The sequence below is a fragment of the Lontra canadensis genome, unplaced genomic scaffold, assembly GCF_010015895.1.
Source record: "Lontra canadensis isolate GAN:19392208 unplaced genomic scaffold, GSC_riverotter_1.0 scaffold59, whole genome shotgun sequence".
NCBI lineage: Eukaryota > Metazoa > Chordata > Mammalia > Carnivora > Mustelidae > Lontra > Lontra canadensis.
Window position 1 is genome coordinate 6,728,918 of NW_022631053.1, and position 16,212 is coordinate 6,745,129.

The 16,212-nt window shown below is 38.9% G+C and overlaps 1 protein-coding gene across 1 annotated transcript in view; it reads left to right on the forward strand.

Annotated features, from left to right (window-relative positions):
* Positions 1 to 6,749: 6,749 nt before the first annotated feature.
* Positions 6,750 to 16,212, forward strand: part of RPAP3 (RNA polymerase II associated protein 3) — a 41,026-nt gene continuing 31,563 nt past the window's right edge. The window contains exons 1-5 of the mRNA XM_032876953.1: positions 6,750 to 6,836; positions 9,909 to 10,092; positions 11,256 to 11,396; positions 14,059 to 14,181; positions 15,004 to 15,131. Coding sequence (XP_032732844.1) covers positions 9,940 to 10,092; positions 11,256 to 11,396; positions 14,059 to 14,181; positions 15,004 to 15,131 — 545 coding nt within the window. The 5' untranslated portion in view covers positions 6,750 to 6,836; positions 9,909 to 9,939. The remainder of the gene's footprint in view (positions 6,837 to 9,908; positions 10,093 to 11,255; positions 11,397 to 14,058; positions 14,182 to 15,003; positions 15,132 to 16,212) is intronic.

Sequence of the window (16,212 nt, forward strand, 5' to 3'; positions counted from 1 at the left end):
AAGAGAGGACTCAAGCAAACCAGGGCCCTCAAGATTAGAAAGTCAGGCAACTATAGATTGGAATAAGCTTGGAAAGATAAGCTTACTGGAGCAGAGACTCTCCTGCAGAAAGGCATTGCAGAAACCAGTGCCAGGATGGGAAAATGTGAAAGGGAATAGATGAATTTGAAGGAGAGGCAGTGCAGACTACTCTGAGTTCAAAACCCCAGATGAGCCAGGGTTAGGGGAATGCCACAGGATTGTGAGATTTACCTCTGGGAGCTCCGCCAGGTTCCCATAGTGTGTACCAGAGAAAAACCCTCCCGGGCTTCTGGCACAGGGAGGAGAAGTGGAACCATTTTGAAATAGCAATAGCACTCTGTCCTTGTTAACAAAGCCTGCCCTTGGGGGAGACTTGTTAGCTGTTGGCTGACCTGCTAGAATATTACCAGAGTTTAACTCACCAGGGGAAGGGAAAAACCCAACTCCACCCATGTTAGCCATCCTCTTCCACACAAAGGGGGCAAAAACCTGAGAAACGCTTGTGAAGTTCGTAATCCAGAGGTATAGGCTCACTAAAACACTGAGACCCAAACACAGGACTGTAGAATGCTACTGCCCCCCACCCCCAACATTACCAAAGGCCGATTTACCATGCCTGGCAATCGAGAAAAAATTACAAAGCATATCAAAAGGTAAAATAAGATAATTTCAAGAGCTAGAGCAAACATCAGAAACAGACATGGCAGGGATGTTGTAATTTTCAGATAGGAAATTAAAGCAACTATTATCAATATGTTAAGGGCTATAATGAGTAAAGTAGATAGCATGTAAGAACTGATGGGCAATGTAAGCAGAGAGATGGAAATCCCAAGAAGAACCAAAAAGAAATGCTAGAGATGAAAACACTGTAACAGAAATGAAGAATACTTCGATGGGCTTATTAGTAGACTGGACACATTTGAGGAGAGAATCTCTGAGCTTGAGGATATCTCAATAGAATCCTCAAAAAACAAAAATCAAAGAGAATAAAGACCACAAAACAATGAAAACAGAATAGCCAAAGACTGTGGGACAACTACAAAAGTATAATATACACATAATGAGAATGCCAGAAGGAGAAGAAAGGGAGAAAGGAACAGAAGAAATATTTGAAACTATGATGACTGAGAATTTCCCCAAATTAATGTCAGACATCAAACCAGAGATCCAGGAAACTCGGAAAACACCAAGCAGAATAAATGTCAAAAAACCCCACTATATTTTGATGTATCATTTTCAAATTACCGAAAATCAAAGATAAAGAATAATTGTGAAAGAAGCCAGAGTTGTGTGTGGGGGGAATCTTACCTACAGAGGAGCAAAGAAAAGAAATACATCTGACTTCTCCTCATAAACCATGCAAGCAAGAAGAGAATGGCACGAAATATTTAAAATGTTAAAAGAGGGCCCCTGGGTGGCTCAGTTAGTTGAATGTCCAACTCTTGATTTCAGCTCAGGTCATGATCTTGGGGTCATGAGATTGAACCCTGCATCAGGCTCTGTGCTAAGCACAGAGTTGTATACTAATATGTATTATGGACATATACATATATATTTATTCTCATATATAAGTGAAATGAATAGCAGGTACAAGGGATGAGAGAGAGGAATTAGGATTATTTTGTTATTATAAGTCACTCACATTACCCTTGATGTGGTAGAGTGTTATCTGAAAGTGGACATGGACTGATGTTGTAAATGTGTATTGCAAACTCTAGGGCAATGACTAAAAAAAGTAAAAAGTATAACGGATTTGCTAAGAAAGGAGAAAAAAGGAATCATATGAAATCCTCAATTAAAAACAGAAAAGCCAGAAAAAGAAGGGAAGACAAAAATAGGAACAAAGACCTAGGGCAATAAATAGAAAACAGTAATGAGTATGACAGATATTAATTCAACTATCTCAATAGTTACTTTGAATGTCAATGGTCTAAATGCAAAAAATGAAAAAGAGATTGTCATAATGGATCAAAACCAAGAACCAACTATATGTTGTCTACAAGAAACGCACTTTAAATATAAAGACACACATAGATGAAAAGTAAATGGACAGAGAAAAACACACCATGCTAGCACTAATCAAAAGAAAGCAGGTAGAGCTTCACTTTCAGAGAGACCAGACTTCAAAGTAAGGAAAGTTATCAGGGAAGAAGAAGGGCATTACATAATGTTAAATGGGTCAATTGTCCAAGAAGATGTAACAATTCTTAATGTGTATGCATCTAACAGCACAGCATGAAACTACATGAGACAAAAACTGATAAAACAGAAAGAAGAAATAGATGAATCCGCTATCATAGTTGGAGATGCCAATATCCTTTTCTCAGAAATGGATCCGGTAGGCAGAAAATCAGTGAGGATACAGTTAAACTCAGCCACATCATCAATCAACTGAATATAATTGACATTTGTAGACTGTTTCATCGAATAAGATAGATTGCACATTTTTCTCAAAGTCATATGGATCATTCACCAAGATAGACCACATTCTGGGCCACAAAATACCCCTTAACAAATCCCAAAGAATAGAATCCTATAATGTCTGCTCTCAGCTCACAGTGGAGTTAAACTAGACATCAGTAACAAAAGATAATTGGAAAACCATAAAATACATGGACATTAAACAATACACTTCTAAATAACATGAGTCAAGGAAAAAATATCTCAAGACAAATTTTAATATATTTTGAACTAAATGAAAATTAAAATATAACTTATCAAAATTTGTGATATACATTGTTTAGAGGAAAATTTATAGCACTGAATGTATATATTAGAAAAGGAGAAGAATCTAAAATCAATCATCTAAGTTTCTACCTTAGGAAACTAGAAAAAGCAGAGAAAAATAAAACCTAAGTAGAAGAAAATAAATAATAAGAATTAGAGCATAAATGAATGAAGTTGAAAACAGGAAATCAATAGAGAAAATCAACGAAAGTAAAAACTAGTTCTTTGAAAAGATGAATAAAGTTGATATGCCTCTAGTCAAGCTAACTAAGAAAACAGGAGAGGACACAAATTACTTACATCAAAATGAAAGAAGAACAGCACTGCAGACTCTATGGCAGTTAACAGGATAATAAAAGAATACTGTGAACAACTCTATGCTCATAAACTTGATAACCTAGATGAATGAATTCCTTGAATGACACAAGAGGAAATAGGTGATCTGGATAGGCCTATATCTATTAAAGAAATAAGTAATATTAATAACCGTCTAAAAGAGAAAACACCAGTCCCAGATGGGTTCCCTGGTAAATTCTACCAAATAGTTAGGAAGAAATTTAACCAATTTTCTACAATCTCTTTTAGAGGATAGAAAAAGAGGGAATGCTTCGTAACTAATTTTATTAGGTCAGCATTATGCTAATACCGAAACTAGACAAAGGCATTACAAGAAAAGAAAACTACAGACCAATAGATCTCATGAACATAGATGTAAAAATCCTAAACAAAATTTTGGTAAATAGCATCCAAAAAGGTATAAAAAGAATCACGTACCCCAGCCAAATGGGATTTATGCTAGGTCTGCAAAGCTGGCTCGCTATGCAAAAATCAATTAATATAATCTAGCACATCAACAGACTAAAAACAAGAAACTGCACAATCATATCAATAAATGCAGAAAAAGCATTTGACAAAAGTCCAACACCCATTCATAATAAAAACTCTCAGTAAACATAAGAACAGAAAGAAACTTCCAAAGAATACTTATGAAGGCCTGTGGTCGAAGTGACTGGTTTCCCTTCAATACCTGCTCTCCCCTTGTTTTCCCTTAATCATTGAATTCTTAGTTTTCGGATGAGCACAATGACTTCCAAGAGTAAAAACCTCCCCTGCAGCCAGGAGTGCCCATGTGTCTAAGTCCTGGCCAGTGGCAGGCAAAAGGGAGTTCTTAAAGGCCAGGGGGTACATTACAGACAACTTACATCCTACTCTGCCCCCTCCTGCTTTCTGGATTGAAGACAAGATTGGTGGGAGCTCGAGCATCCAGCCACCAGGGAAGCCAGGTGCTGAAGATGGTGGGAACAGCAAGGTAGAAGGGGCCTGGGTCTGACCCTGGAATGATCATACCAACCCTGGACTGCTTATAGTCAGTCTTCTTTTACTTGAAAGAGAAATATTATTCTTTCACGTTGAAGCCACTCTTATACTGGGGTTTATCTTAATGCCATCAAACCTCACACAGTTTGTAACAGGAAGTCCCAAGGTACATAAATGTTCTTGCTAAATAAAGCTACTTAGCTCATATTCCCTTTCTTAAGATTCATATTAACTGCCAGAATGTTCCCTTATTTAGCTGCTTGAAAGATCTCAATAATTGTTTGGGACATTAACACAAAATTAACATCATTCAGAATCATTAATTGCAGCATTTTACCCTTGCGATGATATCATTCACATATATTTCCACTCTGAGAAGACATATATTTTCAACAGTGACTATAGAGATACTAACAATAAATGCAAATGAGATGACTGGAGTTTATTCACACTAAGAGAATAAATTAATAAAAGAGACATAAAAGAAAGGCACAATTTATCAATCTTGGTGAGAACTATTTGAAGATGTGTCAACGGAAGTGGGAAGGTCTGTAATCCAGAAAAGAATGGCCCGTGTCTGAGCTCACAAGAGCGAAGGCTATCATTGAAGCATAGTTTTTGTTTTTTGGTTTTTTTTTTTTTTTTAGAACAATGCAAGTCTCAGAATTAAGTAACAATGGCCATCAAGACCATTCAACTAAGTCCTTTCACTTTGCTTCTGAACTTACACTAAGAAACTATCTATTATGTGACTTAAGAGGGAGACAGAGAAGGGAGAATTCACCCAAGCGTCTATGAGGTCTTACCAGAGCAGCTGGCTGCCCCCTTCTCTCTCATCTCAACTGACTCTGACAGAATTCATTAAAAAAATATATATAGTTGCGGGCGCCTGGGTGGCTCAGTTGGTTGAGCAACTGCCTTCGGCTCAGGTCATGATCCCGGACTTCCAGGATCGAGTCCCACATCGGGCTCCCAGTTTCCTGGGGAGTCTGCTTCTCCCTCTGATCTTCTCCTCTCTCATGCTCTCTCTCACTCATTCTCCCTCAAATAAATAAATAAAATCCTTAAAAAAAATACAGTTGCTTTTGTTAAGAACATCCATAAATATCTGTTTTAAAATTATTATTAATTTTAAACCACAAAATAACTCTGAAAATTCAGTTTTCCAACACAAAACCAAAAAAGGCATTCCTATGCCTCATATACCTAATGATTTGACTACTATGATGTTAAAATACAAAGATACCGTATAATTTTATAGTTGGAAAGATGACCTAATAATATGCCCTTGTAAGAGAGGACCCCAGGGTGTTTTTTCATTGACCATTAACTGGATTAGTGATTCCCAGCTTCAAAGGCACAGTTGTATCTTTGTGCTTTAAAATTAATGATGCCTAGGCTGCACTAATGAAATCAGAATCTTTAGGGACAAAACCTAGACATCAGTATTTTTTTAAAAGATTTATTTATTTATCTTGGCGAGAGAGAGAGAGAGAGAGAGAGAGAAGGAAAGCATGCAGGAGGGAAAGGCAGAGGGAGAGAGAGAGAATCCCAAGCAGACTCCCTGCTGAGCATGGGGCCTAACTGGGGCTCCATCCCAGGACCCCAAGGTCATGACCTGAGCTGAAAACAGAGGCAGGAGCCTTAATGGACTGAGTTGCCCAGGTGCTCCTATTTTATCTTTTTCGATGTTACACAGATGATTCCAAAGTTCAGCCAAGACTGAGAGTCACTGAACTGGATTTTGGGGCTAATGTTTGAGATCATTGAGTTGTTTCAAACTGACAGGTTCGTTTGCTTCTATTTGTTTTCATGGACTGTTGACATTGTTTTTGTTTTACAGTTTTATTTTTTTTTTTGGTAAAGATTTTATTTATTTATTTGAGAGAGAGAGAGCATGAGAGGGGAGAGATCAGAGGAAGAAGCAGATTCCCCTCCAAGCAGGGAGCCTGATGTGGGACACGACAGGACTCCAGGATCATGACCTGAGCCAAAGGCAGTTGCTTAACTAACTGAGCCACCCAGGCGCCCTATTTTACAATTTTAGCGTTGTCATGAAAAGGAAAGAAAGCTCACTCATACGGTAAGCGGAAGCAAGCACTAAAAACTTCACATTCTTTCTTCTTTGTAAGCCAGGGCATTTCTAAAGACAGACCTTAATACTGACACACGTCCAAGAAAGACTCAGATGTAGATACACTTAGAAAAAGGAGAGTTTACTTGCAAAGGGGAAAAGAGACAGAAGAACTGATTTGCCAAATAAGAACTGATTTGCCAAGTACTTAAAGGAAAAGAAAAAAAAAAAACCTTCATAATTGTCAGAGTTCCAAGATTACACAGTCTGTTTGAAACAGTACCTTTCTGAGATGATCATGCTTACACAGGTCGTGACCTAGAGAAACGACCCGCAAGGAAATTATTCGGGCCAAAATTGTTCTGAGAGGATTCCTAGTTAACACTCAAGGCGTTATTATTTTGGAAATCAGAACGAGTCAGGATGACTCTGCAGCTTTGGGTTGTCTCCTGTGAAGTTTAGCCATATTGGAAGCAGGCAAGGCGTCAGATTTGGCTTTAATACACCTGTCAATTCTCTAATTGTTCCCCCAGAAGAGGGGCGCACCTTATCTGCGCTTCTGCGCACGCTCCGCCCGGACGCCAAGGGGCGGGGCGAGGGCACGCGGGGACTTGTGGGAAAGCTCGGGAAGGCGGGGCTCGGCGTGAGACGCCGCGGGCTTGCGGTCCGGCCCTGCGGGCAGTAACGGCCTAGTGAGGTGAGCCGGCTTTACCTTTATCGCTGGCTGCAGTAGCCGTCGAGGCTTTGGGGGTGGCCTGGCGCAAAGAGGGCGCGCGGCCGTGGGCCCCGGGGGAGGCGAGGGCAGGAAGGCGTGAGCGGGGAGGCGAGGACGCGGCGGCACGGCGGTGTCCAGGGTAGCGGCGTCCCGGGTGAGCGTTCCGTTCCGGAAGGGGCTCGCCCTGCGCGCCCAGGTATGGAGGATCTGCTCCGCCGACCGTCCCTCCACCCCGGCTGCCGGGGGTATTGGGCAGATTCGCGGTGATTCGATTGCAGATCCACCCTCCTTGGAGAACTGCGGGGCGCCCGCCCCCTTTCGGCGTGGGGGTGCTGTGTTCGCCCGGATACCGAGGGTGAAAGCGATACCCCCCGGCACTGGAAGTTTCTGGTTCCCTGCTCGGACTCTATCCCCGTCGTAGGTTCCGTGGGACCAGTTGTACCTTTCGGAGCAGAAGAGGTGATGAGTGAAATGGAAAAGGGGTTCGACCCTTTGCAGCATCTCAGGGGCTTGCTGCGTTTATTCCTATTTTTGAGTTCCCAGCAAAGTACTTCACTGATTTCGTTTATTGAGATACACATGTGTGATCAAACTTGGGCACTTTCTGAAAAGAAGGTTAAAGTTAGGTTGTAAGTCAAAGCAAGGGTTCAGAAGACCTATCTGCATTTGCAACCATTAGGAAAGTGATGTTTCTAATTTCCGCTCTCTCTCCCGTGCTACTCCCCCACTCCTCTTAAGCGTTGAGTCCCTTCCCACCTTTTTGCGGACTTTTCCCCATCAGTCATCCCTTTAACTAGATCTTCTTTTACCTTGATTCTCTTCGTCCTCTTCCGCCAGACTCTACTCGTCAGTAATCTTAGATTATTAAAGACAGAATTATGCTAATCCCCATATAATCTCATTTACTCCGTAGCTCATTTTATGTCCATCCTTTTCTTAAATCTCATCGAAACTCTCAATAAATCTTTATATGTCTAAGTACAGTGCACCTTCTTTCCCCTTATGCTACCTATGTGTCATTAGGCATTGCCAACCTTTGTTCAAAGTGAGAACTCTTTTTTGGAAATTCTTTTCTGTGGCAGTACGCTGCAGGTTTTCCTCCAAGCTCTCTAGATGTTGCTGCCTAGTTTTCCTGTATTGGCATCTCCTCCTCAGTTTGTTCACTAAATGGTAGTGTTTTGCAGGCTCCACCCCCTCCCTACCCAACCCAGTAGTCACAGTGATGAAGCAGGTCCATATCCCTGATTGTAATTTCCACCTTTATGCTACTGACACCCAAATTTATAAATTTATAGCTCTATCCTATGTAACTACCTACTGGATATGTCGTCCTCATATCCCAGAAGTACCCAATTCAGCATAGCCCAAACTGCAATATTTGTCTTTCTTCTTGTCCTCCAATTCTGAAATGTCTTTTTCTTTCCTTTTCAAAAAAAAGGTGTTTTTTTATTTATTTTTTATTTTTTTAAAGTAATCTCTATGCCCAACCTGGGGCTTGAACTCATAACCCCAGATTAAGAGTGGCACTTTTCACCTGACTGACTGAGCCGGCCAGGTGCTCCCCTCTTTTCTTTTTAAAATTGTGACTCTGACTCAAATAGCACTACTAATTTCTCCAGGCTTCCAAGGTGGGCATCTAAGACTGGTTAGGTCCTTCTCTGGTCCCCTGCTCCTCAACTGAATCAGTCATCAGGTACTTTTTATTTTACCTCCAGGATACTTTTCATAGCTTTCAGACCTCACGGCTTGGTGTCTTGAGATCTGTCCATAGCCACCTCAGCCATCTCTTCCATCATCTCTTTCTTAGTCCTTTGGTGTGCGTGCCCACTCCTCCATGGTTAATCACTTTGGCTGGCCACTTTGAAACTTGGCTAGTTATAGCACCTCTGGAGACTCTTTCCTGGAACCCACCACCCTTTCCACCATCTGATTTATGCCTGTCATTTGTGGTCAGCCCCACAGCATCTGTATGTGCCTCTAGCACATTTGTTCTCAACCAGGAGTTAATATGCCTTCTAGGTCACATTTGACAATGTCTGGAGACATTTTTTTTTTTTTTAAAGATTTTATTTATTTATTTGAGAGAGAGGCAGTGAGAGAGAGCATGAGCGAGGAGAAGGTCAGAGGGAGAAGCGGACTCCACATGGAGCTGGGAGCCCGATGCGGGACTCGATCCCGGGACTCCGGGATCATGACCTGAGCCGAAGGCAGTCGTCGAACCAACTGAGCCACCCAGGCGTCCCTGGAGACATTTTTGATGGTCACAGTCTGGAGGGGAGGAAGAATACTGCCATGTAGTTGGAACACACCGGGGGTGTTGCCAACTAGCTTACAGTGCATAGGACAGACCCTCTACCACAAAGAATTAATCTGGCCCAAAATGTTAATAGTCCAAAGGCTGAAAAACCCCGTCTAGCATATTTTGTGGCTCAGTACTTGATTATTTTGTTTCCTTCTCCACTAGACCTGGGACCTTGTCTTACTTGTGTGTGAGTGTGTGTTTTAAACATATAAGTATTATTTGTTTCATCAGTCCTACACAATTCACAGCACTCACCATAGCACATACCCTCCCCAGTGTCCATCACCCAGCCATACCTTTCCTCCCACCCCCACCTCTCCAGACACCCCCAATCTGTTTCCTGAGATTGAGAGTCTCTTATGGTTTGTCTCCCCCTCTTACTTGCTTTTACATGGCCTGCCACATAGCAGAAGTTCATTAAATTTTGAAAAGGAGTAAAGGAGATAATTCGGATTAATTTATAAACGGGAGATGAGCAGAGTCTGCTACCATAGGCTACTAGCAAATTTTAGGGATTTCCCCCTCATTGCCTTTCATTGATATTGCATTGCAGTGATGCCCAGACTTGTCTGTTTATTTTTCATTTGTTCATTCAGCAAACATTGACTCATTTAAATAATAACCTGATGTTTTCTTTCTTCATCATCACTTTAGGCTCCCCCCCATGCATGTGTTTTTGCCATTTATGAAGTGGTAAAAACTCATTAATTAGCTGTGCTTCAAAAACAAATAATTCTTTTCATTCATGTCAGAGATTGGTTGGCCAAAACTCTGCAGGCCACAATGACTTCGACAAATAAAGCAATTGAATTACAGCTACAAGTGAAACAAAATGCAGAAGAATTACAGGACTTTATGAGGGATTTAGAAAACTGGGAAAAAGATATTAAACAGAAGGATATGGAACTAAGAAGACAGAATGGTGTTCCTGAAGAGGTAAGTTTCTTAATCAAGTCCTCCTTCAGAATCCAGCAAAACTATTTAAAATAAAGCACAATCTTTTAAAATGTTCTGAAAATACTGAAACTGAAGTGATTTGCCAGCTGTCAACATTTTGAAAAATTCTGCTTCTTAAGTCTTTGTAATAATTGTATTAACTCTATTAAGACATTTTAAGGCTTAGCCAATAGTTACAGAAAGGAAGTTCATGTGATAATTCTTAATTTGATATTTAAGTATATATATGATACAGATCATGTATAGTTATATATTTAATGATATCTTAACATACAGTATTAACATAACATGTAGATTACTTACCTAGGTTCAACCAAACATTTATCTTAAGACTGCATTTAAATATGGATAATTTTTTCATACTGATGATGTAGAGGCAGTTCAATTTGCTGTTGCACTGCTGCTAATTCATTGTAGTAAGGCTGAAAATCAGGCAATTTTGGAAGTGTGAATTTAGGTTTGCAAATTAAATGTATAATTAAAATTTCTAGATAATACTTTCCTTGTGACTAAACAATATTCAACATTTGTCAAAGAATGAATTAAACTTTTCAAGCATGAATTAAGTGAAGATGGTAAATTGGTATATTTAAGCCCTTAAAAAATAAAAGTACTTCTTGAAAATATAATTTAGTGAGAATTTTTTTTTTTTTTTTAAGATTTTATTTATTTGTCAGAGAGAGAGGGAGAGAGAGCGAGCACAGGCAGACAGAATGGCAGGCAGAGGCAGAGGGAGAAGCAGGCTCCCTGCAGAGCAAGGAGCCCGATGCGGGACTCGATCCCAGGAGGCTGGGATCATGACCTGAGCCGAAGGCAGCTGCTTAACCAACTGAGCCACCCAGGCGTCCCAATTTAGTGAGAATTTTAAACATTGGTAGTTATAGGGGCATCTGGGTGGCTCAGTTAGTTAAAGCCTCTGCCTTTGGCTCAGCCCCATATTGGGCTCTCTGTTCGGCAGGGAGCCTGCTTCCTCCTCTCTCTCTCTCTCTCTGCCTGCCTCTCTGCCTACTGTGATCTCTGTCTGTCAAATAAATAAATAAAAATCTTAAAAAAAAACAAAACAAAACATTGGTAGTTATACAGAAAAGTAATAGTAAAGCAGTGCTCAAACATTGTGTGTTTATTTTTTTTCCCATCCCTAGAATTTACCTCCTATTCGAAATGGGAATTTTAGGAAAAAGAAGAAAGGCAAGCCTAAAGAGTCTTCTAAAAAAACCAAAGATGAAAACACAAAAAACAGGATAAAATCTTATGATTATGAGGCATGGGCAAAACTTGATGTGGTGAGTTAATCTCCTTATGTGCTTAGTATTTGAATAAAATTGTCTTGAAGTTAGGTAAGAGTGATGGGTTAAATGAAAAGTAAAGTTCTTACCTTTGTGTCTTTCACTTAAAGATTATTTTATGTGAATCCAAATTTAACTATAGTGCTTTTCAGTTAACTAGATTATTTTTTCTCCTGAAGCCCTCTTTCAATGAGTTGGCTAAAACAGCCAGGATTCCTTTCTTTTTTTTCTATTTTTTCTTTCTTTTTTGTTTTTGCAAAAATAGTACGTGGAGGTCCAGCATACTCCCCGCCCAGTTTACTCCAGTGGTTATATCTTCCTTAATTATAGTATAGTGTCAAAACCAGGAAATTGATAATGGTACAGTATATGTATAGTTCGATGCCATTTTTTAACATGTAGATTTGGGTAACCACCGTTGCATACAGAGTTCAAAAATACTGCATCCCCATCCCATCTTTTCTTCCCTCTACTCCCATAGCTAACCACTCTTCTGATTTTTATGTTTATTTGGACTTTTTTGTTTTAAAATTTTTATTTGAAGTTCTTAAACACATACAGTAAAGTGCAAAAATCTTAAGTGTATAGCTTCCTGAATTTTTTTCTCCTGTATATACCTGAGAATCCACCATCTGCATCAAGATAGAAGACATTTCCAGCATCCCAGAAGCCTTCCTTTTCATTTGATTACCTCTCAAAGGTAGCCACTATTGTGATCTCTCATAGATCAGTTTTGTCAGTTTTGGAATTTCATATAAATGTATCATACAGTATGCACTCTTTTGTGTTTGGTTTTTTTGCTAGCATTGTCTGAGGTTGATCCATATTATTAAGTAGCAATAATTTGTTCTTTTTCCTTGCTGATCGGAATTCCATTGTGTGAATATATCACAATTTGTGTGTTCATTCTCCTATTAACATACATTTGGGTTGTTTCCAGTTTGGGGCTATTATGAACAAACCTGCTACGAACATTCTTTGTCTTTTGATGGATATAAGCACCTGGGAGGGAATTTGCCAGGTCATAGTTTATATATACATTTAGTTTTAGAAGACACTGCTCAAAGTTTTCCAGATGAGTTGTATTTTTCTTAATGAAGCCAAAGCTAATTGACTTAAGTTAGAGCTGGGACTACTAACTAAATAGCTTGCCATCTGCTTCAGTATTGTTGCGATATAAGAGAAGTATGATTTTAGTCTTGGATTTATTGCTGTGGGAAATGATACTTTCTGAACATATTTTTTCTGCTGAGTGTTATGTAGTCTACCTTCATTTTTTTGTGACCTTATCCCTCATTATACAGCTTTTTCCTTTTCTTAAGGTGGTATCTTCCTATAATGCTTTTTCCTGAGAGCCATCGTCCTTAGATCATTTCTGAGAGAGGTGCTTTCTACACAGTCATTTACTCATTCAACAGATACCGATTGAACTCCTTTGTGTGGCCAGTGCCTTCATGATGTACTGCATTGCTTGATGTCATTTTCATTTATCTATACAAGATGTAGGTGTTTACTTACCTTTCCACTCGAGTTGAGATCTGAGCAACTGCTTTAGTGTGCTGCTGCTGCTAGTGGTCTACACATGCAAGCATAACAGCGTTGGATAATCTTGGCTCTTTAATGTCGGGAGGCTGGTGGGATTTGTAGAATCTTCATGCTAAAACACTTAGCTGAGTTTCAGTCTCTTAATGTTCATTCAGTGAAACTAAGCATAGATTTTATTTTATTTTTCAGTTTACCAATGATTTGGGGTTTTTTGACATGAAGTAGTATGGTATTAAATGCAAGAAATTTTGTTTATATAATCAAGGTTTTTGTTTAAATGAGTTTTAATGAACTTTTTACACTTACTGGTTTTAAAGTCTCTTACTAAAAACCATTCTTTTATCATATATGATAAACATGATTTAAAAATCCTGATGGGGATTATGAGATGATTCATTACCATGAGAGGAATATGTGATCCAAAAGAGATTGGGAATTGTTGGATTAGTATATTATGTATTTTCTTTGATAGAGTCAGCTGGAATTTTGGAATTCATTGAGAGACAATATAACATAGTCACTGAGAGCTCTTCAGAGGATGCAGATTTGCCTCGATTCAAATCCTGACTTGGCCACTCATTAGCCGAGTGTTCTTGAGTTAACAAACCTCTGTGTCTCGGTTCCTTTCAGTAAAAAAAAAACATGGGGAATTATACTTACCTTGTAGGTTTTTGTGACGATTAGGAGTTAATGTGCTTTACAGGCAGTTTTTCATGTTTTGAGAATAAGGAAGAAAAAAGGTTTTTAGTAAAAACCCTTTCTTGGCTATTGGTTCTTTATTACATTAGTTTGGGGTTATTTCCAGACTTTGTGTATGTTAAGCCATAAACACCTCACTACCAATAGTTTGTAATTTAGGGGTGGTATAGACTCTGTTGACTTAGATATTACTTTATGACTTCAAAGCTAGATTCTTCAAGTGGTTTGGATCTTGGTTTTCTAAACAAGGGTACATTTTTCTCTGGAGATAATCCTAACATTAGAGGCTACTTGGATTGAAAGCAACTGTAGGCCTTCAGGTCCTTAGATCATTACAACCTAAGTTCTGTTGAGTCTACTTTTTCTTTTTTTAATGGTCATGTAATTATGAGCACTGTTCTCCTTATAATTTCAGGACAGTATCCTTGATGAGCTTGATAAAGAAGAAAATACCCATGATTCTGTGTCTCAAGAATCAGAGTCAGAAGAAGATGGGATTCACGTAGATTCCCAAAAGGCTCTTGCTCTAAAAGAAAAGGTATTCCTTAGGCTAGCATTAGTTTCCTTCGTGTAAGCAGGATATGTAGAGAATTACGTGGATCTCAATATCTCTTCAATGTAGTTTAGGGGGTGTTCAAACTTGTTACTGGCTGTATCTATATCAAGAGGCAGTATAACTTGTTGGTTATGAGTATATGCTCTGAAACCAGATTGTATGGGTTCAGATCCTGTGACAAGTTCTTTAATTACCTGTACTTCAGTTTTCTTAACTGTAAAAATAAGATTAATAGTATTACTAAACTTCAGTGGATTGTTATGAATGTTAAATGAATTATATGTAAAATGCATGGACTGTACGAGTCCTTTTAGGTTTTTGTTTTTTTTTTTTTTGTAGTAGACTAAAGTAACTTAAAATCGGAGTGTGAATCTTGACATGAATATTAAATTCCACTCCTCCATATCACAGGTCATCTTTGGTTACTTTTTAGAAATGTTAAACATCCCTCTTTAGAAAGCCTCATTATAAAACTATATTGCTTTTCAAGAAGGTGGAATTCTTTACAGATTAAACTTCATCTTAATGTCTTTCTTTTGTTACATTTCTGTGGGTTATTGTCAAATCAAAAGTGCATAATGCTAGGTATGTTACTCATTTTTCTGCCAAGGCTTTTTTGGCTTATGCTCACACAGTGACTAGTGAATTTCAGCATTTGTTGAAAGACCATTCTGCTTAATTTTCTTTTCTTACCTATTAACCTTGAACACAGAGCTAATGAGTTAGAAAGAGATGCTTAATATTGAAAGAAAATGGTTCTGCAATTCTTTGCTGGTATATATCTGATCCCATATGCTTTTTCAGGGCAATAAATACTTCAAACAAGGAAAATATGATGAAGCAATTGAATGCTACACCAAAGGCATGGATGCGGATCCGTATAATCCTGTGTTGCCAACAAACAGAGCGTCAGCATACTTTAGGTTGAAAAAGTAAGGGATTCCCATAATGTGTGTGACTCTTTTAACTGTTATGGAGGCTGATTTTTAAAAAAAAAATCTTTCAGACATCCAGGCAGCGACGTAATATTGAGCGATAAAAAGGCCTCAGTTACTAAGCCCTGAAAGGTCATGAAGGAACCTTAGATGCATATTTCTTCTCTGTCTTTTTTTAGTGTTACTTTTTATTCTCATAACTAAGCCTAGTAAAACAAACATATGGTCATTTGCTGTCATTATAATTTCTTGAACAAAAGGCTGTTTGGCAGTATTATTTTTTATTTTTATTTTTTAAAAAGATTTTATTTATTTATTTGACAGAGAGAGACACAGCGAGAGAGGGAACAATAGCAGGGAGAGTGGGAGAGGAAGAAGCAGGCTTCCTGCCGAGCAGGCAGCCCAATGTGGGGCTCGATCCCAGGACCCTGGGATCATGACCTAAGCTGAAGGCAGATGTTTAATGACTGAGCCACCCTGGTGTCCCTGGAAAGGTCTTTTAATGAAATCATTTGACATTTTAAGAATTTACTGTATGGCCTGTCTTTTCCCAGTTTTCATCATAACGTAGTAAAAACTTGTCCCAAATTCTGGAACTTGCCTGCAGACTAGCATTTGGGAATCATAAATCATAAAAAGATTATTTCTTCTTTTCTTGAAAATGGAGGTAGAATCTTCATTTTTTTCCCCTCCAAATTGTTATTTAAATTCCAGTTAACACACAGTGTAATACTAGTTTCAGGTGTAAAATTTAGTGATTCATTGCTTACATGCAAGACTTAGTGCTTATCACAAGTGCCCTCCTTAATATGCATCACTTAACCCATTCCCTCGCCTACCTCCTCTCCAATAAACCTCAGTTTGTGTCTATAGTTAAGAGTCTGCTTCTTGGTTTGTTCCCCCCTGCCCCCCGGCCCATGTTCATTTGTGTTGTTTCTTGAATTCCACATGAGTGAAGTCCTGTGGTATTTGTCTTTCTGACTGATTTTGTTTAGCATAATACACTCTAGCTCCACTTGCATCATTGCAAATGGCAAGGTTTCATTCTTGATGGCTGAGTAATATTCTGTTGTGTATA